Source organism: Dama dama, chromosome 7, assembly GCF_033118175.1.
Source record: "Dama dama isolate Ldn47 chromosome 7, ASM3311817v1, whole genome shotgun sequence".
In the NCBI taxonomy this organism is placed as follows: domain Eukaryota; kingdom Metazoa; phylum Chordata; class Mammalia; order Artiodactyla; family Cervidae; genus Dama; species Dama dama.
The window spans coordinates 32,580,629-32,606,367 of record NC_083687.1 but is presented as its reverse complement, the minus strand read 5'-3'; the positions used below and the strand labels follow the sequence as shown (position 1 = coordinate 32,606,367).

At 37.9% G+C, this 25,739-nt stretch overlaps 2 protein-coding genes across 2 annotated transcripts; both read right to left on the bottom strand.

The window, feature by feature from the left end:
- Positions 1 to 12,020: 12,020 nt before the first annotated feature.
- On the bottom strand, positions 12,021 to 12,962 carry LOC133059779 (olfactory receptor 2B6-like). The gene has a single exon (XM_061147362.1). The coding sequence runs from the start codon at positions 12,960 to 12,962 to the stop codon at positions 12,021 to 12,023; it is 942 nt and encodes a 313-aa protein (XP_061003345.1).
- Positions 12,963 to 24,357: 11,395 nt separating this feature from the next.
- Positions 24,358 to 25,314, bottom strand: LOC133059308 (putative olfactory receptor 2W6). Its single transcript, XM_061146293.1, has one exon. It carries the CDS (start codon positions 25,312 to 25,314, stop codon positions 24,358 to 24,360), a length of 957 nt encoding a protein of 318 aa, XP_061002276.1.
- Positions 25,315 to 25,739: the final 425 nt, after the last annotated feature.

The following is a 25,739-nucleotide window of genomic DNA, read 5'->3' as shown; positions in this document are numbered from 1 at the left end:
GCTACTCAGCAGCCCTGAGGATTTGCCCAACAACATCATGCACACCATCAAATCTCAACTTTCCCAACATAACTAGAATAATGATCCCTTTGCTTTTAAATGGCATTTTGTTGAGCAGGGATTTAATGGGAGTTTCTAGGAGGCCTATTCCCTGATCAGTGACTTTTTGTTGTTCTTTTGTGCTTAATCTTCAGCAGCAATCCCCATAAAAACTCCTACTGCAGAATTACTCCAGGGATTCAGTAAACTTTTATTTATCAAACATGTTTACAGGCATTGTGAAAGACAATTTGTATATGAATAAACATTATGTTACCTGTCTTTGAGGATTTCATAGGGAAAGTAAGGAGGATGATAAAGAAAAGTTACAACATTGTGTCAAAATTACCACCCTATTCAAGACAAAGAAAGAGATGAACATTGTGCTATTGATTCTATTGTATTTTTTGATTGAACACTATTTTTCCACTCTACAATATATTTATTTCTCATTAAACATTGTGTTTACTGCTATATTCCCAGTGCCTAGCAAAGTTAGTGCTTGGTCGTTACTCAGTAACTGTCAATTATTTCAGTCAGTGTATAAGGTGATAGTAAATATAACATGCTGAAGACTTGCTGTACAGTGAACATTTTGGGAAAAAAGGTATAGGTAATTTTTAAAGGAGTAAGCTCTAAGGGAAAAAAGATATTGGCTTGTTTCACCAGTTAGAATAATAAAGAATGGACTGAATAAATCATTATAGTAAAGAATTTACTTCTGGTGGGAATGTATGTTAGTTGCCTATGAGGGTTGTGAACAACAGAGTGTCAAGGGATATCAATGTTGTTTATTGCTGTGAGGTCCTGGACAAACCTACATCTCTAGTCCTAGGTTTTCTCACCAGTGAAATAGGAGTGTTACATGGGTTAGTGTAGGAATGAGGCCTTGACCATGTAATCTTCTGTTATGGGCTTTATGACTTGAAGGACCCTTTAACTTACAGGGTATTGACTAATTCTAGGAAGAGGTATTAAGGATCTATTTGAATCTTGATGGGAGGTGTGCTATGAATTCTGCCAACATCAGTTGGAGATTTTTCCCATAGAGAAGGTGGCAGCTGATTTCATTAGGGACAAATGAACAGTGCTTCCAAAATCAGTTCCAATCCTGTCAGAAAGTGAGCAAATAAAAGATGTCTAAAAGTTATTTAATTCACCTGGTTGATTACTTTGATGACAAGTGTCCATTTCTAGAACTGTTTTCCCCTTTTGAGAGAAAGAAATTTTGGCATGATACTTCTCTTAGAAATCTCAGCCTCATAAATGGATAGAGTGGAGGTAAGAGTCTGTATCTCTCTAAAGGCCTAAGCTAAAGGAAATAAATTCAGAGATAGGAATCTCTTGAGGTTCAGTGGAGATCCCTACTGTGTGAAATTTCTCAGTTCTCTCAGTCAGGGGCTGTTTTATTGTAGTGAGGCTAAGCACCCAGAGTGTGGCTCCAGATTAATTAGGACTAGAAGAGATTAATCTTCAATCAGGAATAATGTTTCTCTAAGCTAATGTTTAAGGGGACTTCCCTGGTGGCTCAGTTAGTAAAGAGTCTGCCTGCAATGCAGGAGACATGAGTTCGATACCTGAATTAGGAAGATCCCGTGGAGAAGGAAATGGCAACCCACTCCAGTATTCTTGCTTGGGAAATCCCATGGACAGAGGGGCCTGGTGGGCTACAATCCATGGGGTCACAAGAGTTGTACATGACTTCGTGACTAAAGGATTGGGAAGAGCATCTAAAGTTCCTTGGAACACTGTCTTTGAGAATTGGGAGGACTTTGGAAAAGTGGGTAGAGGTCTAAAGTTTGCAACAGTATTTAACAGCATAAACTAGGAGGATTAGTTTCACTTAGGAGGCTTCATTTACTGTAATTAAAAATTTTGGTCATCTTTCTTGTAGTTGACTCATCTAGAGTATGAAAAAGCTGGTTTGCCAGATTAACTAAATCTGGATTGGACACAGTTTCTTATTCTATCCTGGTCCCCTTTTGACAAGACGGGAGAGTCCCAGTTCATCTATTAATAAACATAAAGTTAAGAGCTACCTGAGCAGAATGAACATCTGAAGGAATATCAGAATCTTCAATAAAAATAGTATGAAGTCCACTGTAATATTCATAACCAGGTTCATCAGATTTTTGTGTGCAAGCCTGCTCCCATCAACAAAGTTGAAAAAGCCAATCATTTGGTGAAGCTGCCTAGCATTTGCCCAAGCCTGAGTATATAAATTAGTGGACTGATCTCCCAGTTGTAATTCTAGAAACCTTTTGGAATTTTCCCAATTAGTAAGTTTTCATTCAATGCTCGGTCTAGCTTTCACTGCATATACACTAGCTGATACTAAGTCAGAGAACTCAGATTGATAGATTTGAATGACTGTATTAAATTCCTCAGCAAATCTGTGAGAATATTTGGTTTCTTTAGGAAAATCCTTGACTTCAGCTCAAAGTTGAGCTCTAGTTCTGAAAATATAGGAAACTGTTTAGCTTCTGGATCCTCAGAAGGCTTACGTTTAAAGGGACAGGTTCTGATAATTCAGAGGAAAGGGGAGTGGGGAGAGTTTCAGAAAAAGGGGAAGTTTTGGTGAGAGAATTATTGTGGGGGACTTGAGGATATAGTGAAGGCACAGGTATCATAGAAGGAAAGGAAGATAATGATGCCAGAAGTGGAGCCTGAGACAAAGAAGCCAAGCAAGAAGAACCTGAGCCTGCCTGAGCCATTTTATTTTTCCTTAATCATTTCTTTGCCTTTGTTAATTTCAAAATCCTATTTTGCAAAGAGACAGTTTTAGACTACAGATTTGAGGTAAGACTCGAAATATCAGTTAAAATAACTATTCCATTCAGTTCTGGAAATTTACTGTGCTATCATAGGCCAATTCAGGAAACAGTTTAGGGATTTCAAAAGTCCCCCATAATGACCATTGATATTCCAAATTGCCTTTGGTCATGTCTGTCCATTTAGTTACAAATGTGCAGAAGGAAAGACCACAGTTAGGTCAGAGTGCCTGTTCCGTTCCTTTCAGTTCAGTCACTCAGTTGTATCTGACTGTGACCCCATGGACTGAGGCAGGCCAGGCTTTCCTGTCCATTACCAACTCCCAGAGCTTCCTCAAACTCAAGTCCATCGAGTCAGTGATGCCATCCAACCATCTCATCCTCTGACTCCCTTCTCCTCCCACCTTCAATCTTTCCCAGCATCAGGGCCTTTTCCGGTGTGTCAGTTCTTCGAATCAGGTGGCCAAAGTACTGGAGTTTCAGCTTCAGCATCAGTCCTTCCAATGAATATTTCAGGACTGATTTCCTTTTGGATTGACTGGTTTGATCTCCTTGCAGTCCAAAGGACTCTCAAGAGTCTTCTCCAACACCACAGTTCAAAAGGATCAATTCTTTGGCACTCAGCTTCCTTTATAATCTAACTCTCATTTCCATGCATGACTACTGGAAAAACCATAGCTTTGACTAGACAGACCTTTGTCAGCAAAGCAATGTCTCTGCTTTTCAATATGCTGCCCAGATTTGTCATAGCTTTCTTCCGAAGAGCAGGTGTCTTTTAATTTCACGGCTGCAGTCACCATCTGCAGTGATTTTGGAGCCCAAGAAAAGAAAGTTTCTCACTGTTTTCCATTGTCTCCCCATCTATTTCCATGACGTGATCGGACCGGACGCCATGATATTAGTTTTTTGAATGTTGAGTTTTAAGCCAGCTTTTAAGAATCCGTCTTCAGTGTGGGAGACCTGGGTTCGATCCCTGGGTTGGGAAGATCCGCTGGAGAAGGGAAAGGCTACCCACTCCAGTATTCTGGCCTGGAGAATTTAATGGACTGTATAGTCCACGGGGACACAGAGTCGGACATGACTGAGTGATTTTCACTTCACTTCATTTTCATTTTCCTCTTTCATTTTCATCAAGAAGCTCTTCAGTTATTCTTCACTTTCTGCCATAAGGGTAGTGTCATCTGCATATCTGAGGTTATTGATATATCTCCCAGCAATCTTGATTCAAGCTTGTGCTTCATTCAGCCCGGCATTTTGCATAATATACTCTGCATAGAAGTTAAATAAGCAAGGTAAGAATATACAGCCTTGACATACTTTTTGCCCAATTTGGAACCAATCTGTTGTCCCATGTCCAGTTCTAACTGTTACTTCTTGACCTGCATACAGATTTCTCAGGAGGCAGGTAGGGTGATCTGGTATTCCCATCTCTTGAAGAATTTTCCACAGTTTGTTGTGATCTACGCAATCAAAGGCTTTGGCATAGTCAATAAAGCAGAAGTAGATGGATTTCTGGAACTCTCTTACGTTTTCAATGATCCAACAGATGTTGGCAATTTGATTTCTGGTTTTTCGGCCTTTTCTAAATCCAGCTTGAACATCTGGAAGTTCTCAGTTCACATACTGTTGAAGCCTGACTTGGGGAATTTTGAGCATCACTTTGCTAACGTGTGAGATGAGTGCAATTGTGGGGTAGTTTGAACATTCTTTGGCATTACCTTTCGTTGGGATTGGAAAGAAAACTGACCTTTTCCAGTCCTGTGGCCTCTGCTGAGTTTTCCAAATTTGCTGACATATTGAATGCAGCACTTTCACAGCATCATCTTTTAGGATTTGAAATAACTCAACTGGAATTCCATCACCTCCACTAGCTTTGTTCGTTGTGATGCTTCCTCAAGCCTACTTGATTTCGCATTCCAGGATGTCTGGCTCTAGGTGAGTGATCACACCATCATGGTTATCTGGGTCATGAAGATCTTTTTTGTACAGTTCTTCCGTGTATTCTTGCCACCTCTTCTTAATATCTTCTGCTTCTGTTAGGTCCATACTGTTGCTGTCCTTTATTGTGCACATCTTTGCATGAAATATTCCCTTGGTATCTCTGATTTTCTTGAAGAGATATCTAGTCTTTCCCATTCTATTGTTTTCTTCAATTTCTTTGCACTGATCCCTGAGGAAGGCTTTCTTATCTCTCATTGCTATTCTTTGGAACTCTGCATTCAGATGGGTATATCTTTCCTTTTCTTCTTTGCTTTTAGCATCTCTTCTGTTCTCAGCTATTTGTAAGACCTCCTCAGACAACCATTTTGCCTTTTGTGCATTTCTTTTTCTTGGGGATGGTCTTGATCACTGCCTCCTGTACAATGTCACGAACCTCCGTCCATAGTTATTCAGGCACTCTATTAGATCTAAACCCTTGAATCTATTTGTCACTTTCACTGTATAATCATAAGGGATTTGATTTAGGTCATACTTAAATGGTCTAGTGGTTTTCCCTACTTTCTTCAATTTAAGTCTGAATTTGACAATAAGGAGTTCATGATCTGAGCCACAGTCAGCTCCCAGTCTTGTTTTTGCTAACTCCAGAGAGCTTCTCCATCTTTGGCTGCAAAGAATATAATCAGTCTGATTTCGGTGTCAACTGTCTGGTGATGTCCACGTGTAGAGTTGTCTCTGTGTTGTTGAGTGCCTGTAGGGGGTGTGCTTTCAAGAAACTTAACTGGGATCTCATTTCCTCTAGAGTGGAGAATAATTTTCAAATAACTTAAACAGCTTACAGCACAAATGACTCAATTCAAAGAGCTTGCAAGCCAATCCCAGCCAGAATTAAGAATGCAGCTGAGTTCCAGAGGAACCATGGGTAAGGCTTTTTCCCCCCCCCCCAAAGGATAGGTGGGGGACTTCCCTGGAAGTCCAGTGGTTAAGATTCTGATCTCACATGGTGAGTGGTCAAACAAACAAAAAAAAACAGAATAGGTGGAAGGCTGAAAGACCCAGCACCATTTCAGAGAAACAACCCCTATTCCTGAAGGAATGTTTTGAAAGCTAACTGGCTTCAGGAGAAGCAGCCCCTGTCCTTGAAGGATTAGCCTAAAGGCTAGCCAGTGTCAGTGAAGAGGTCTGATCCCCAAATCAGGCCAAAGTACCAAAAGAGTATTTGCATGAGGAACAGGGCCTTAACCAAAAAGACAAAATCTTTAAATAGATCACAAATAAAGCCTGGAGAGCTTCAAACAAGACAGAGAAAGGAAAAAACAAAGAAAGAAAAAAAGAAAAGAAAGGCCAGTTTCAAATCCAGAAGACATAACTTCAAACTCTGGTGTCCCCGAAAAAAGCAGGGAGTGACAATGATCTTAACTATGCGTACTTCATCTGTTTGTCCACCAATCCTGGAGCCTTCAGAATCTTTCCTGGTCCCTGTCTGGGTCAACAAGATATTGTCCTGAGGCAAATGGACTGCTAGATATTTCTCCAACAAAAATGGATTTACTTGAAATCAGCGGAGAATTGCAGTTCAGGGTCTGCTATCCTACCAACCCACGTTCACGTCCCTATACAGCAAGGGAAAGCAAATACTCTACAAAGGAAAAGGAAATTAGGAAGGCAGTGGAAAAAAAGAATTCATGGCTTTTCATTAGCTGAGTCTGCCAGTAAAGAAGAGGAGTCTTTCTTCTACTGGGCTCTGCTAACAATGCAAAGTGTGAGAAGGGGTGATAGCTCCCCCTTCTGATGTCCAGATTCTATTTAATGGATGTTTCCATTTACTAACTTTTTACTTAACAGAGCCAGTCCTTTCAGTTGTTCTTTATACTCCATTCTACCTCACCTATTCAAGGGTGTTAATTCCATATTTATCCATATTTTATCCATATCCCTATTTATCCAGAAATTTATCCATATTTCTATTATGTCATCAAATTCTCTTCTTTCATCCTTCCCAGGAGAAAACAAATATACCAGTAATTCTAACATCTTAAACAAACAAACAAAACAAAACAAATACCTCAAACCTTTCCTGACCTCACTTCTCCCACCAGGTGCATTTCTAGTAATCATTCCCCTTCACAGAAAAATTTCTCAGAAATAAATTCTTTTGGACTTCCCTGACAGTTGGGTGGTTAAGATTCCCTTCCATTGCAGGGGCCATTATTTTATTCCTGGTTAAGGAAGATCACACATGCCATGCAGTGCAGACAAAAAATAAATAAAATTGTTAGTACTTTATAAAGGAAATAAAGTAATTCTATTTCTTCTATTCTTTTTTAACCTATTCTATTCTGGAATTTGACTCCACCACTAAACAAAAACAGCTTTTGTTAGTGTCAGAAATTGCCTCCAATTTGCCAAATACAATAGCGAATTTCAAGCTTGATCTTATCTCTCCTAGGAAAGCATTTGACCCAACTTGTCACTTTTTCTTCCTTATTACACTTTCTTCACTTGACTACTTCCATCAATAAATACTAAGTGTATGTTGAAGGGGGAGGGAGTAAGAAGAAATGTCTTTTATTGTTCGTCTCTAGACCAAGAGGATCCATGTAGAGAGACTGCTGCCTGGTTGGTTGCATGGAGTTCCTAGACTTTTAGCTAACTGCTGGGAAAGACATAAATTTTGGAGATGTCTCTGTTTTGGAGGCATTGAGCATAACTGTGCATGTGTGCAGAAAGAAAAATAAGTTAGTATTTGATAACTCTAAGAGCAGACTACAGTCTTTTGATAGAAACCACACAAATCAAGTCTAACTCTTCCACGTGACATTTTCCCATATGTTTAAATATATCTGCCGTTTCTGTTTCTCATTTTGTTCCTCTGATCCTCAGTGGAAATGGTTATCATGCATATAATTTTGGTACAAAAACTCCTTAGACAGAATTATAAGGATGTTATTGTTTAGTCACTAAGTCACGTCCAACTCTCTACCACCCCATGGACTGTAGGCCACCCGGCTCCTCTGTCCATGGGATTGCCTACTCAAGAATACTGGAATGGGCTGCCATTTCCTTCTCTAGAGGATCTTCCTGACTCAGGGATCAAACCTGGGTCTCCTGCTTTGCAGGCAACTTCTTTGCCCCTGAGCCTCCAGGGAAGCCTTATTATAAGAATAGATATATTTATGATAGGGGGCTTCCCTGGTGGCTCGCAGGTAAGGAATCTGCCTAGGAGACCCAGGAGATACCGGTTCCGTCGATGGGTGGGGAAGATCCCCTGAAGAAGGAAATGGCAACCCACTCCAGCATTTTTGCCAGAAAAATCTCATGGACAGCGGAGCCTGGCAGGCTACAGTCCATGGAGTCAAAAGAGTCGGACATGACTGAGCATGAACACATATTTATTATAAGGATTGAACTGAATTCATTTATTTATGCTTGATACAATGAATACATGTCCTCAATTGTATTCTTAGGGAAATCACTTCTAAAATTATAATTTCTACTATCCTATAGAATGTTTTAATAACATGCAGTAAAAGCTTTTGTATCAATGTTCAATCTCATCCTGTAGATTTAACATTCTTGATTACTCTTATAATTAGATTCATATTTAAATTTAAATATATGTCTCCTATATCATTTGGAATTTCTTTCCTATTGTGTCATCTATGAATCTAATAAGGCTGCCTTCTTTGCCTTCATCTCAGGTTATTGATAACTGTATATTAACAAAATTAATATTTATATCCTATTACAATAAGCTTCTCTTCTTGAGGAAAGTTGTTCTATTAATCAACTTAAATTAGACATGAACAAATAGAACTCTACTATTTTCCTAATGTTATAAAAGTATATCATGAAAAAATTCTCAAATTTTAGACTGCAGGTAAGATTATATTTATATTCAAAACATCTCTCTATCAATCTGACATCTCTATAAAAATATATGTAGGTGAGCACGTAGAGAAATTAGAACCTCTGTACACTGCTAATGGGATGTAAAATGGTGCAGTCACTATGGAAAACAGTAAGGCAGTTATTCAAAAAATTAAAGACAAAATTTCCACATGATCCAGTAGGCAGTTCTTCAAATTTTAAAAGTAGAATTTCCATATGATCCAGTAATTCCACTTCTCTGAGTATACCCAAACTGAACTGAAAGTGGGGTCTCAAACAGATATTTGTATACCCCTGTTCATGGCAGTATTATTCACAATAGCCAAACGGTGAAAGCAAACAAGTGTCCATTGAAAGATGAGTGACCAAACAAAATGTGGTATATTTATACAATTAAATGATATTCATTTTTTTAAAAGGAAGAGAATCCTTACATGCTACAAGATAGATGGATCTTGAAGACATTATGCTAAGTGAAATGTCAGTCACAAAAATACACAAATACTTTATAATTCCACTTCTCTTAGGCACTTAGAGTAATCAAAATCATAGAGACAAAAAGTAGAATGGAGGTTGCTGGGAGCTTGGGTGAGGGGAAAATGGGTATTTATTGTTTAATAGGCACAGAGTTTTAGTTTAGAAAGACAAAAAATATTCTGGAGATGGATGGTGGTGAAGGTTGCACAAAAGTATGATTGTATTTAATGCCCCTGAACTGTACAATCAAATATGGTTAAAATCACAAATATTATGTTATATATTCATCACTACAATTTAAAGAAAGCAACATTCAGAATGTGCTGTTTTGCTTAGTTGCTCAGTCCTGTCCGATTCTTTGCGACCTCATGGACTGCAGCCTTCCAGGCTCCTCTATCCATGGGGATTCTCCAGGCAAGAATACTGGAATGGGTTGCCATGCCCTCCTCCAGGGAACTTCTAAACCCAGAGATTGAACTCAGCTTTCCTGCATTGCAGGCAAAAAAAAATTACTTGGATTAGGAAAGTAAAGTTCTCAGAATTGCAAATAAATAAATAAACAAAATTAGCTTACATTTACAATTAGTAAAATTAGACCTTATTCTAAATGAATGTATTTGTTATATTTTTAATAACACAAAGTAACTAAAAATAACTTAGTTATAGAATTTGCCTGTACATCATTTTCTACCACTATAAAATCAAATCTAACATATGAAATTGCTGAATCAATTAATCCTTCATTAAGAAAAATTAAAAGCTATTTCAATTTTATTTTTCTTCTATATTCTCAGAACTCATAAAATTTCACCGACTTTGGTGCTAAAATGCACATTTGCTTCTAGATATTTGATAAATTATGTATTTGGACCTTTAGCAGTGAATTTATCTTCAACGAGGAAAGTACTATCTTATGTTTACATTTTAATCTATTAGCATTTTCTTCCATTTACTCATTTAGTGATACTTATTTCTCATAAGAAGGAGAATAGAAATTAGAACTTGACATATCCGATTTATTTCTCATATCAGCATTATTCTGTGGCAAAAGTACATGATATTACTGCGATGTTTTAAGGAGAAACATAATAAATGTATGTTTCAATTATTGTATTTTCTAAATGTGTTATGTATTATAGAAGAAAACAAGGGAGAAAAAGAGATAGAAGCACAATTAAATATCTATAATGTGAACAAATCACTCAATAATTGAAAGAACCAACTGATACATAAGCACATGTAACCCTCAACACTTTGATGACTCCTAAAGGTGGTATGGTAAAATGTACAGTGTGGTAATCCAATATTTATGGTATAGACTATGTTCTCTCAAGAAGACTAAAATGCAATGAAGCTATTGTTCAAGAAACATGTGTATGAAACAAAAAATCATTGGAAATCATTAAAGATGTGCTATTTTAAACTCTAGGCTGTGTTCTGGAATTATGAGAATGGTGAAAATATTAATAAATGGGGAGAATATGAAAAATATTTCAAGGAAGTGAAAATTAATGAATGCCTAGGATTTGATCTATGAAGGAAATAAAAAAGAATGTTTCTAACGAGGAGGAAAACATGAGGGTAGAGAATGGAAGAACTTCCCTGGTGGCTCAGATGGTAAAGAATCTGCTTGCAATGTGGGAGACTTGGGTTCAATCCCTGGGTTGGGAAGGGATCCCCTGCAGGAGGGCATGGCAACCCACACCAGTATTCTTGCCTGGAGAATCCCCATGGGCAGAGGAGCTTGGCAGACTGCAGTCCATGGGGTCACAAAGAGTCAGACATGACTGAGTGACTAAGCACAGAGAATGGAAAATCTGAGTTTAATTCTAGAATAAAAATCATTGTGGCTTATAATATTATGTTGACATAAGTGTGGTATTGAAATTTTTAAACTAGGGTTGTTAATTTCATATTCAAATTTAAAGTTGTTATATTTCAGGGTTTTGGTAAATTTCCTCTAATTGTATGAAAAAAAAGTGTGTGTGTGTGTGTGTGTGTGTGCATATGATATTACCAGAGAAATGATTGCTGGCTTTTGTCATATTCTTAGAAAGGTCTAAGTTATGCCAACTTATACAAACATAAAAATAAAGTTGAAAATATTGAGGTTATACAGTTTCTGGTGAACTGGAAGACTAATTCTGGATACTTGTTCAATAAATAGGTTTAGGCAACCAAAGGCTAAGGTAACTTCCCATCAATAAACTTTTATTTCTGGGAGGTAATCAAAACAGTTGTGGCTCAGCTGGTAAAGAATCTGCCTGCAATGTGAGAGACCTGGGTTTGATCCCTGGATTGGGAAGATCCCCTGGAGAAGGGAAAGGCTATCCACTCTAATATTCAGGCCTAGAATATTCCACGGACTCTATAATGTATGGGGTTGCAAAGAGTTGGACATGACTGAGAGACTTTCACTTCACAATCAAAATAGCTCTCTGAGGGATGATGAAAACAGGACAAGCCGAAGAGAAGTTAGTAAGCTGCATAAACACTAAACATTTACAAAGCTTATCAGCATATTCCTCATGTTAAATAACAAAATTCAATCAAATGAATTTTAAAGATCTAGTTGGCTTTACTGAAGGATTCATGAATCAGGTAGCATCCCTCTGAGCAAATAAAAAATACTTCTGCCTAGCTGTAGAAAGGAAAAAATTTTAAAGGCATAAAAGGGGCAAAATGACAACAACAAACACCCAAAACCCAAAGGAAATTATTAGCAAAAAATGCTTTGTTTCAGGCAAGGTTGCCCTTCGTGCTAACCAGATAATTCCAGGTTGAGTAAAAGTTACATTCTTGGTGGATTGAGAGGGCAATTATGTTAGCTATTCAAGTCTTTGTACAGTTACATGGACTTAGTATAACTGACTCCATTTTGAGCCTATTTTTTCTTTTTAATATTTATTTTCTGATTGAGAAGACTCTTGCCAGTAACCTTTTAAAGGCCTCCTTTACCTCTTTGTTTCTAAGTGTATATATCAGGGGATTCAGCATTGGTGCAACAATTCCATAAAAGAGGGAAACCATCTTTCCCTGGTCCTTGGAGCTGGGTGAAGGTGGTTGCAGGTACATGGAGATAGCTGTACCATAAAAAAGTGACACCACAATTAGATGGGAGCCACAAGTTCCAAATGCTTTTTGTCTGCTTTCAGCAGATTTGATCCTCAACACTGCTCGGGCAATAAAAGCATATGATATAGCAATAAGTGTCAGAGGTACCAGATGGAATAGCACACTTACAAAGAAGAGTTCGGCTTCATTTGCTGTGGTGTCAACACATGACAATTTGAGCAGAGCAGGGACTTCACAGAGAAAGTGATCTAGTACAAAGGGGCCACACAGTGGCACTTGGAGAGTCAGGGCAGACAACCACATTGAGTTGCTGAAACCGGTAATCCAGGATGCAGCTGCCAACTGGAGGCAGAGCCTTTGGCTCATGATGACTGAGTAACGGAGAGGTCGACAAATAGCTACAAATCTATCAAAGGACATGACGGCCAGCAGAACACATTCGGTGGCCCCCAAAGCCAGAAACATGAACAGCTGGGCCACACAGCCACCGTAACTAATTACCTTCCTGGTGCTGTGTAAATTTACCAGCAATTGTGGAACTGTGCTTGTGGTGTAGCAAAGATCTAGCAGTGACAGATTGGTAAGAAAGAAATACATGGGAGTCTGGAGTCTGGAGTCCAGGCGTGACACTACAATAATGATCAGATTCCCAAAGATAGTCACCATGTAAGAAGTGAAGAAGACCACAAAGAGTGGAAACTCCAGCCATGGTCGATCTGAGAAGCCTAAGAAGATGAACTCCAGGGGGATGCTCTCATTTATGGGAGTCATGATCAGTGTTTCAATCCTTGGTTTCCTGAAACATAAAAATTCAGGAGGTCAATGAACAAATACTTATTGACTGTTTCAATTATTTATAATCACTTTCCTACCTGTTTGAAGACATTTACAGAACTGATATTGCTTGTAACATGAAAAATACATAATTATCTAAATATGTCTAAAATTCAGTCTTTCAATCTCTATATCAGCACTTCAAAAAGAAAAGCCAAAATGTTAAAAGAAAATACCTGATTTAAACAGTTCCAATAAAATTCGTTCTTTGATTTTTCTTTTCCTGTCATTTGGTTAATTTTTGTTTGTAATACTTGCCACCTAGATAGCAATTAGGAATTTTCAGTTACAATTCCTGCTATTTTACTTTTTCTTTTTAATTTCTCCTCAGTGCCGAGGAGATTACTCTATCATCTGAAACAAAATTATTTAGACCACCCCCTAAACTATGTTGTAGATTGATTCTAGCAAGCTATCAGACACATTTTGAAGGAGCATGCTTTTTGCCTTATAGGACATCTTAGAATCAAAATAAAATAATAAAGAATTTGGAGCCAGACAAGCCTGGATTCAAGGCTCTTCTGTGTTAAGTCATGAATTACATCATTCAGGCAATATTTCTTACATTCTCTGAACTTCAGGTTCCCCATCAATAAAACGAATCTAATAATGTCTTTCTGGTATGATGGTATTAACATGAGAGAAAGAAACTATAGTGATCCAAGACCTCTGAAATGTTCTGAGAGGAAAACTGCTTATTAGTTTTATAACTCTTTTTTTTTTTTTTAAATTGGAGGCTAAGTACTTTACAGTGTTGTGGTGGTTTTTGCCATACATTCACATGAATCAGCCATGGGTGTACATGTGTTCCCCATCCTGACCCTCTCTCCCATCTTCCTCCCTATCCCATCCCTCAGGGTCATCCCAGTGCAACAGCCCTGAGCACCCTCATGCATGGAACCTGGACTGGTGATCTATTTCACATATGATAATATACATGTTTCAATGGTATTCTCTCAAATCATCCCACCCTTGCCTTCTCCCACAGAAGAGGGAGAAAGTCTGTTCTGTACATCTGTCTCTCTTTTGCTGTCTCTCATATAGGGTCATCATTACCATCTTTCTAAATTCCATATATATGCGTTAATATACTGTATTGGTGTCTTTCTTTCTCTTAAATGTCTTAGGGTTACCAATGGAAAATGACTCTTTGGGTTGAAAAGTTGCCTTCTCAGTCCCTCCACAACTCCAAAACCATCAACCTCAACAATAGAGGTAATAGTGATTATCTGATGTAAATTTAAAATGTGATCTTTAGTGTAAATTGTCTGGCATAGTGCCACACAGCAATGTGAATTGAGCTATCATAGTGATGCAGGAACTCTGGGCTTTTTAGAGCAGAGGCTGTTCAGAGATGACACTGTTAAAGTGCTGCACTAAATATGCCAGCAAATTTGGAAAACTCAGCAGTGGCCACAGGAGTGGAAAATGTCAATTTTCATTCCAATCCCAAAGAAGGGCAGGCCAAACAATGCTCAAACTCCCACACAATTGCACTCATCTCACATAGTAGCCAAGTAATGCTCAAAATTCCCCAAGCCAGGCTTCAATAGTAGGTGAACTGTGAGCTTCCAGATGTTCAAGCTGGATTTAGAAAAGGCAGAAGAACCAGAGATCAAATTGCCAGCATCTGTTGGATCATAGAAAAAGCAAGATAATTCCAGAAAAACATCTTCTGCTTTATTGATTATACCAAAGCCTTTGACTGTGTCAATCACAACAAACTATGGAAAATTCTTCAAGAGATGGGAATACCAGATCACTTTCTCTGCCTCCTGAGAAATTTGTATGCAGGTCATGAAGCAACAGTTAGAACCGAACACGGAACAACAGACTGGTTCCAAATTGGGAAAGGAGTACCTCAAGGCTATATTTTGTCATGCTGCTTATTTAACTTATATGCAGAGTACATCATGCAAAATGCCGGGCTGGATGGAGTAAAGCAGGAATTAAGTTTGCTGGGAGACATATCAATAACCTCAGATATGCAGATGACACCACCCTTATGGCAGAAAATGAAGAGGAACTAAAGAGATTCTTGATGGAAGTGAAAGAGGAGAGTGAAAAACCTGACTTAAAACTTAGCATTCAGAACACTAAGATCATGGCATTGGTCTTATCACTTGATGGCAAACAGAAGGGGAGACAATGGAAACAGTGACAGACTTTATTTCCTTGGGCTCCAAAATCGTTCAGATGGTGACTGCAGCCATAAAATTAAAAGACACTTGCTCTTTGGAAGAAAAGCTATGACCAACCTAGACAGCATATTAAAAAGCACAGACATTACTTTGCTGACAAAAGTTCATTTAGTCACTTCAGTTCAGTTCATTCGCTCAATTGTATCCGACTCTTTGCGACCCCATGAACCGCAGCACGCCAGGCCTCCCTGTCCATCACCAACTCCAGGAGTCTACCCAAACTCATGTCCATTGAGTCGGTGATGCCATCCAACCATCTCATCTTCTGTCATCCCCTTCTCTTCCTACCCTCAATCTTTCCTAGCATCAGAGTCTTTTCAAATGAGTCAGTTCTTTGCATCAGGTGGCCAAAGTATTGGGGTTTCAGCTTCAATATCAGTCCTTCCAATGAATATTCAGGATTGATTTCTTTTAGAATGGACTGGCTGGATCTCCCTGCAGTCCAAGGGACTCTCAAGAGTCTTCTCCAACACCACAATTCAAAAGCATCAGCTTTCTTTATAATCCAACTCTCACATCCATACATGACTACTGGAAAAACAATAGCCTTGACTAGACGGAACTTTGTGGACAAAGTAATGTCTCTGCTTTCCAATATGCTTTCTAGGTTGGTCATAACTTTCCTTCCAAGGAGTAAGCGTCTTTTAATTTCATGGCTGCAATCACCATCTGCAGTGATTTTGGAGCCCCAAAAAATGAAGTCAGCTACTGTTTTCACTGTCTCCCCATCTATTTGCCATGAAGTGATGGGACCGGATGCCATGATCTTAGTTTTCTGAACGTTGAGCTTTAAGCCATCTTTTTCATTCTCCTCTTTCACTTTCATCAAGAGACTTTTTAGTTCCTCTTCACTTTCTGCCATAAGGGTGGTGTCATCTGCATATCTGAGGTTATTGATATTTCTCCCAGCAATCTTGATTTCAGCTTGTGCTTCTTCCAGCCCAGTGTTTTTCATGACGTACTCTGCATATAAGTTAAATAAGCAGGGTGACAATATACAGCCTTGATGCACTCCGTTTCCTATTTGGAACCAGTCTGTTGTTCCATGTCCAGTTCTAACTGTTGCTTCCTGACCTGCATACAGATTTCTCAAGAGGCAGGTCAGGTGGTCTCGTATTCCCATCTCTTTCATTTAGTAAGCCATGGGTTTTCCAGTAGTCATGTACAGATGTGAGAGTTGGACTATAAACAAAGCTGAGCACCAAAGAATTGACGCTTTTGGACTGTGGTGCTGGAGAAGACTCTTGAGAGTCCCTTGGGCTGCAAGGAGATCAAACCAGTCCATCCTAAAGTAGATCAGTCCTGAATATTCATTGGAAGGACTGATGCTGAAGCTGAAACTCCAGTACTTTGGCCCCCTGACTCGAAGGACTGACACATTGGAAAAGACCCTGATGCTGGAAAAGACTGAAGGCCGGAGGAGAAGGGGACGACAGAGGATGAGATGGTTGGATGGCATCACCGACTTGATGGACATGAGTTTGAAGAAGCTCTGGGAGTTGGTGATGGAAAGGGAAGCCTGGCATGCTGCAGTCCATGGGGTCGCAAAGTATTGGACATGACTGAGCAACTGAACTGAACTATTCAGAGTCCTTAGCTTGCTGGAGGTACTAATACATTTGTTCCTCCAAATCCATGAGGGGTTGATTCCAGGACCCCTGTGGATGTTAAATTCCAAGGATGCTGAAATCCCTTATATAAAATGGCATAGTGTTTGCATATAACATATACACACCCTCTCATATACTTAAATCTTCTCTAGGTTACTTCTATCTTCCCAGGTGGTGTTAGTGGTAAAGAACATGCCTGCCAATGCAGGCGACCTAAGAGACACAATTTTGATCCCTGGGTCAGGAAAATCCCTTGGAGAAAGGCATGGCAACGCACTCCAGTATTCTTGCCTGGAGAATCCCATGGACCCAGGGAAGTCTGGTGGGCTGCAGCCCACAGGGTCACACAGTATCGGACACAACTGAAGTGACTTAGCTCGCACACACTAGGTTACTTATATGACCTGATATAATGCACATATTATATAAATAGTTGGGCAGCAAATTTAAGTTTTGCTTTTTGGAATTTTATAGAATTTTTTTCCAAATATTTTCCATCCTCAGATGCAGAACCAACAGATAAGAAGGGGCAATTGTATAAGCTAAACCCACCAGTGAAAATTTATCATCCCAAAATTGTCTACCTTGTTAACACTACCTTAAAGTATTTTTACTATTATTCTGTTGATATAATAATGTGAATTTAATGATAGGAATGTAAGTTTTGAATAATTATTCAATATGTATTTTAACTTTGCTCACTTATTCTACAGCTCTCAGGACAGTGTTAATGAAAGCTTTTGCTATGCTGTTGCTATACAACTGTCAATAAAATGAGGTCTGAGATATAGATATAAATATGAATCCAAAAAAAATGCTCAATCTTCAAGAGAAAAGACAAGCTTCTTAACATCTATGTAGCATGCTTCCATGTGTTTACATAAGGCAATATAACAGTACGTTGTCAGTATTCACGTGTACAAAAATTACGTAGAAATACACAGAGGCATTAAAGTTTAACTCTGTAGAGTAGCAAAAGGGAGAGGGTAAATCAGACTTTAATATTTAACTTTACTCCTGCTCATTCTACTTTTAATAAACAAGTATTATAATACCTATCTTAATAAAAATTATTAGGTATTATATAGTAACTTTAAATGTCTTACTTGTACTCTGCATTTTACTATAAGGATCAGTATTGCTTTAGACTTTAATACCATAAGAAAGCAAATCTGATATGAATATAGTCTTTATCTCTTAGTAGATCCTTGATTAAAGATCTGAATTACGGCTCTACACAGAGATTTTCTAAAGGCTGGAGTATGGGAGCATTGGGAACTTGTTGGCAAAAAAAAAAAAAAAAAAGCTGCCACTGATTATAAGAATTTTGAAAAGCAGGACAAATGTGTACCTAAGGATATTTCAATTTATACCACCTAGTTAAATATAAATATTATCACCTGCTTTCCTGTACATCAGTGACATTGCAACTACCTCATGACTGAGACTCAAGAATTCATAATGAGCAGATCCAACAAAGTCTTAAAAACTTTTTTAAAGCTTTTGCTGTGGAAAGAGTTTCCAGATAAGAAAGACAAAAGTTGTAGTTCCCGTCTTGCCCCTAAGCCACAACTGGGCAAGATAATAGCTTTGGAAAGTAATTTAATCTTCTGAAACACTGGAATTTTCTGTTTTTCACTTACATTTCATTTACATTTATGTTTTCTCAAGAAATTACCATGCCGCTGTGAATGTATAAATTTCTAAATACTTCTTGCTGGAGCATAAGAATAAATAGTAGTAATTTTTTTTCACACAACATTGTAAGTTAGTTTAGAACAGAGAGGGAAGTTTTGTTTGCATTTCACAAGAAATTAATTTGGGCAGAAATTTGAATTAGGAAGCTCAAAGAGTTCATTTTCCCAAGTTAGTACATGCATATCAAACTGAAGGTTAGAATGCAAGACTGTTCTACTCTAAAATTTTAACTTTCAATAGAGATAACAAATATATGCAAAGTAGTGCTTGAAATTAAGAGGCTGAGTCAAATTTTTCTAAAATACAATGCTGAAAGAGTCCATAAGCTGAGTGTTCAGAATACCCAAATTTCAGTATGTTTTACAGAATCATTTTTAGAAAAGTGCTCTACATACCTTCATTTTAAGCACTGGCAATAGGATGATTTGTGTGTCTGTATGTGTCCAAGAACCTTTGAATTCTAATAGCACTAATTAGAAGCATGTGGAGTTAACAGCCTCTTCATAAGCTATTCAGTTACAAATCTGATATGATTAAATTTATTCAATCCTTTGTTCCAGTCTTTAAGTGGCAAATTACGAGCTCTCCATTCTGGATTAACTCAGAAAATAGAAGAAGAGGAATAAAATATTGCAGTCAATCAGAATAGATTTTTCTAGCATCGCATTGCAAATTCTTATGGTAGTAACTGCTATTTTCAGAATTTTCCATACCAGATTTGCAAAATAAATGAGGATAGGAAACATTCTCTGTTAATGTTGGTGTGTGGTCTGGCTTAAGGGAAAGCAGCAATCCTCCTGTGTTTAATGGTAATTGACCATGATACCCAATGGGAAGAGGCAGGGAGGAGCTAGGTCTCCATGAAGGGATATTTCATTTTTAGCTTAGATTTACTGTACAATACCCTTTCTCTAGAGACTGTCTCAACTTTTTCCGAGATAAAAAAGAATAAAGTAAAATACTTTATCAAATAATGCTTGGATTTTGAGCTATGAAACTGGAAGTTAGGTTTTTTTTGTAAGCTAGTTAGTGAAGCCACATAGAAAACTGAAATTCTATCTGAGGTCAATTTCTATATAGTGAAATAGACTTCTGTTTAATTTACCATAGAAATATTTTTATTACCCTGATTTACATAAAGCAGTTTTATTATATCCAAATATTTCTATCACTTGTTTCCATAGATTTTTGCTTAGTGTCTAGCATTTCTAGGCTTAGTTAAGAAGCTCTCCTTTGGTTTAATCTAGTTTCCTATTTGGGTTTGGGGCAGGATTTTAAAAATGATTCATATTCTTCTAAAGTCTCTTCTATCCAGGATTTGTTCTTATATGTTCTACTCTGAGGTTCCAAAACAATTTTTCATATGAGTAGACACAAGAAAAACATATCTATAATTATGAAAAAAGCTAGTACCTACAAAATAAAAAGGTTTTGCAAAGTCTAAGAAAAAATACAAATAGCACAGTAGAAAAATGTCAAATAATATGAACATACAACTCAGAAGAACAAATCTGTATGAGATTCTACATTTCCAAATAATCAGAGAAATATATTAATTATGATAATCACTTACTAGATTGAAAAAAAAAAAAAAATGTAACTAGCAGTAACTCCCAGGCCTAACTTTGCTGAAGGAAAACGGCTACTCTCAGAAATTCTGGATAGAAATTCAAAGTGTCACTAGACTTTTAGAAATAAATAGGACAGTTAATATCCATCAGCCTAGCAATATTATTCATGGAAATTTATCCTATGGATTAAATTATCAGTCTATAAAGACACAAGAACAAAGAGTTTTATTGCAGCAATGTTTGAAACAGCCAAAGATGGAGAAAAACTTACTCCCTCAAAGAAGAAATGACTGAATAACAATCTACACCAGTGATTAGCCAGCAATATTACTGAGTGAGAAAACAAAGATGCAAGAAAGATTGGATGACATAATCTTTAAAAAATAAAAATTACTTTGGCTGTACTGGGTCTTTGTTGCTGCCGCAAGCTTTTCTCTAGTTGGGGAGACCTGGGCCACTCTTTATTGCGGCTTCTCACTACGGTGACTTCTCTTGTAGAGCTGGGCTTCTAGAGCACAGACTTCACTAGTTGTGGTAGGGTGGGCTCAGGAGTTGTGTCTCCGAGGCTCTAGGGTAGAGGCTCAATAGTTGTGGCGAATGGGCTTAGTGGCTCTGCAGCATGTGAGATCCTCCCGGATCAGCGATCCAACCCATGTCTCCTGCATTGGCAGGCGAATTCTTTCGACTGAGTCACCAGGTAAGTCCTCAGCATAATCTTAAGTATATAAAAAAGGACTGAAATGCTCTAAATATGATTTTAGGTATTGTATGCCTATATAGGATTATATGAGAATGAAGAAAATATGAAGGACACTTATTAGATGCTTAACATGGACAATCCATAGGGAATAGAGGCTGATATCTGTAGAAGAAGGAAAGCTTATCAAGTAAAACAAGAAAAGGAAAAAAATAAAGATTTAATCCACAAAAGATAATGTATAATAACTCTTGACTTCATAAACCAGTAACAGAGCTCACCTCTGAGTGGGCATGAGGGTGTAATTAGTCAGGGGAAAAATGCTCCTTTTAATGTGGAAATTCTTTTTCTGTTTTCACAAGTTCTTATAATGAGTAATTTAAAGGAAATAGAAGTTTAAAAGAAAAGACAAGACCAAACAAATTAGAAAATATGGATATAGACAAGTCTTTAGTTTGCTGAATTGACGAAGATAAATAAGTCAAAAAATTTCAGTAGTCTTAAAGTAAAAAATTTAAAATAATGCCCATTTAACTAGGGCCTGGAACTAAGAAAGAATCTGCAGAGTTTAATAATAATAGCAATAATGTCTCATTGATGCTCACAAATGCCAACAACATCCTATAAAATAGCAACACTTTTACCTTCCTTTTATTGATATGGAAACTGAAACATAGCAAAGTTCAACTTTTTAAAATTCACAAAGTATTTCAGGAAACGAGATATACTATGAAATGGGTATTGAATTTTATCAAATGCTTTGACTGAATCTATAGGTTTTCTTTCCAATTTAAAAAAAAATTGACACATAGCCTGGTTTTCAAATGTTATACCACTCTATTCCTGTGATAAACCCCAAATGTTGACAATATGTTATACTTTCTATGTAACACTAGATTAAATTTGCTAATGACTGTTTAGGATTTTTGTGGGTATTTTCATGAGCTATCTATCTGCAATTTTCCTTTCTTGTAATGTCCTTGTCAGATTTGTTATCCAAGTTATGGTAACCTTATAAAATGAGTCATAAAATTGTATCAGTTATCTATTTCCAGAATAACTGTGTAAGAAATAACCACAAAATCCCAGGGCACACAAAAATAGCAAGATGAAAAGTGATCTGATAATCTGATTAATAAGCATTTATTGAGCTGTCTTCTCATGGCTTTTAATTTAAAATCACAGTGAGAATAAACATACACATATATACACACACATACACAAGCATATGTATAATATGTATTTCTCTTGGAGGAAGTTTAAGCACCATAGCTAAGAGATAAACAAATGTGCACAGTGAATGAATATTGATGTTCATTTCTACTTGCTGTATGTAAAAGATGAATCTATGAAGATGAGCACAGTTTAGTGAAAGGAAGAATTTATAGAGAATGAAAATGAAACATTTCTATTTTTATTACAGAGAATATTCTGTTATTCCTAGGAGATGGCAGAACAGTTAGAATATAGTTCATTATTCCTACTTCATATGTAAATAAGTAAACTAAGTGAACTTTTAAAACTACATTATAAATTAAGTAAAAGGTGATTCTGGATATTGTAATGTAATTAAGGACACAGTGACCTTTTCCCTTTGAGATACAACACTCAATATTTATAATCTATAACAGTGATTCTAAATTTTCTAGAGAAGAGTGCTGTGAAAATTGTTCCTTGCGGGGGAAAAAAGGGAAAATTTGAAAAGTATTAGGTGCGAATTCCATAGGGAGCTTCCAAAATTGATATATTCATAGAGATTTATACTCTGTGTCTTGATTTCTTGCCTCCACTTCAAGATATTATTGACTCTAGAGTAATGCATATCTACATAGTGTAGAGATGATGTAAAAAGTTAATTTTTATCATTGTTCAATAGGGAATGATTCTAAAAGGATATTTCATCTCTATCCCTGAGTCGTGAAGATCTCCTGTAGAAGGGGATGGCAACCCACTCCTGTATTCTTGCCTGGAGAATCCCACGGACAGAGGAGCCTGGCGGGCTACAGTACATTGGGTTGCACAGAGATGGACATGACTGAAGCGACATAGCATGCACGCAACATACAGTTTATTTTTATGGCAGTAAGACACATACTAAAAGTTGTTTTTAGTGAAAGACATGAGAAATGCTAAACCAGGAATATTTATATTCAGTTCATGGGCAGCATTAATAATGTCCTCAGTAAACATCATCACGGCTTAGCATCACCTTTCACTTAGTTTATAAATTAGGAAGAATCAATTATATTCCATTTTTTCTACCTTCTTGTGTGAATAATAAAAACTAAACCTAAAACTCATTCTTATAAGCCCTAATTAATCTAAAATAAAAACTAATCTATTTGGACAAAGTACAAGAGTTAGTGCTCAAAATAGGAAAATATTCACTTTATGTCTAAAAATGATATGTTTTGAGAAAAACTTATTAGATATTTGGTATTTTTTCTAGGGCATCTAGATAAGTTTGCTGCTCCTGCTAAGTCGCTTCAGTTGTGTCCGACTCTGTGCGACCCCATGGACGGCAGCCCAGCAGGCTCTGCCGTCCCTGGGATTCTCCAGGCGAGAACACTGGAGTGGGCTTTCTTTAATATTTTTGGGTAGGCTTAAATGAGAACTTGCTAAACCCATGTTTTATCCAGTTCTTAATGATAACACTGGCCATGCTCCCAAATTTTGGAATCCTATTCACTTGTCATGAAATTCTAACATCATATATGTTTTCCTAGGTTATGAGATGGGATTTATCTGATTGACAACATTTCAAGTCTGAAGAAACATGTTTGCCTTTAAGGGTCAAATATATTTTCCTTACAACTGGTGAGGTACTGCAATTATTAATGAAACTGTGAAACATTCAACATACAGAAAACACTCAACCATAAATATCCCAACAGTTCCCCAGAGTTCATCTTATTGTGGCATTTGGCACTATAAAAGCACATTTGAACTTTCTAGGAATTTTTCTCCACTAATTCTAAGTTCATTCTTTTCACATATATTGAGCCTTAAAGTGAAAATAAAGTCACTCAGTCTTGTTTGACTCTTTACGACCCTATGGACTGTAGCCTGCCAGGCTCCTCTTGGAATAAGCAAGAATACTGGAGTGGGTTGCCATTTTCTTCTACAGGGGATCTTTTCAACCCAGAGATCAAACTCAGGTCTCCCGCATTGCAGGCAGACTCTTTACCATCTGAGACACCAGGGAATCCCATACTGAGGACCTAATCAGTACAGATCATTGTGTCAGAAGCTGGAATAGGTACAAAAATGCCTGGTGTTTACATTCATGGCTAGTATTTTGCAAGCATAGGTCACTGTCTATTCCTGGATTGGAGACCTCCTTGTGATGAATTCTTGACTTAGAAGGACTTGAGAGGAATACAAGTGATGGTCAACTCAGGAATTTGCACTTTCTCAACCTAGCTAAACCATTGAATTCCCGCATCTCATTAAGTCCCTTCTCAGTCTGTTATGTCAGAACACGCCTTTATTTGCTAGGTCTGGCAATATATATAGAAGGTGGATCAAAAGACAGTCCCCAGATTTGATGACTTTTTACTCTACTTCTGCCTCTCCCTTCCCTAGTACCTTCTTCATGGCCTCTTTGACATCTTTGTTTCTCAGTGTATAGATTAGGGGGTTAACACTGGGAGTGACTATTGTGTAGAAAAGAGTAAGGAACTTGCCCTGGTCCTGGGAATAAGTGTTTGCTGGCTGGAGGTACATGTATATAATCGTACCATAGAAGAGAGAGACAACAATGAGGTGGGAGCTACAGGTGTTGAAGGCTTTCTTTCGCCCGGCAGCTGACCTGATCCTCAGCACGGCTCGTGCAATATAACCGTAAGAGACGAGGATGAGGATGAGTGGCGCCAGGATGATAAAGATTGCCAAGGCAAATGCCAGTGCCTCAAGGGTCATGGTATCGACACAGGCCATGCCAATTAGTGCTGGCATCTCACAGAGAAAGTGGTCCACCCGCCGGTGCCCACAGCGAGGTAGCATCAACGTCTGGGGTGCCATTATGAGAGAATTGCCGAAGCCACTCAACCATGCCACTGAAGCCAGCTGCCCACAGAGACGCGGGTGCATGATAACGGTGTAGTGCAGGGGTTTGCAGACTGCAGCATAGCGGTCATATGCCATGACAGCCAGGAGAACACATTCCACCCCTCCCAGAGCTAGGACGAAGTAGAGCTGGATGGCACACCCCAGATAGCTGATGGTCTTATCTGCACCCCAAAGGTTGTAGAGCATCTGAGGGATGGAACCTGTGGTGAAGCACATGTCTAGGAATGAGAGGTTGGCCAAAAAGAAATACATGGGTGTGTGCAGCCGGGAATCCACAACTGAAAGCAAGATGATGGTCATGTTGCCAAGAAGAGTCAGCAGATAAAAAGTGAGGACAACCACAAAGAGGATCAGCTCTAGATGGGGACGATCAGAGAAGCCCACCAGGATGAAGCCTTCAAAAGCACTTGTGTTGTCATTTTCCATCACCTGTGGCCACATGTTACCTGGTAGGAGAAAGATGAGTATCTGTGAAGGGCATAGATATACGCCCTTGAAATGGAATGACTGGTAAAATGGTAGAACAGAGACTTCTTTGGAAATGCTGGATGCTTGACCCAGAATTTCAATAGGTGTTAGTTAAGTCATTACTGGATCTGAAAACATTATTTGGGAATTTTCAGGCTCTGGACTGTGATTTTTTTTCCCAATATTTTGCATCACTCTTTCTAGTTTTGCAGGATGTAAAAAGTTACTTTCAAATGCTGATTATTTTACAAGGGAATGAACACAAAATTATCCACCTTTAAAAAAAATTTTAAAGGGAAGCATTGAATTAATTCTTCTAGTCGCATGTAATGTATGGATGGGAATAGTGGCTTATGTCTTTGGATCAGAGAACCAGTCTTGCTATTAGGTGAAATTTC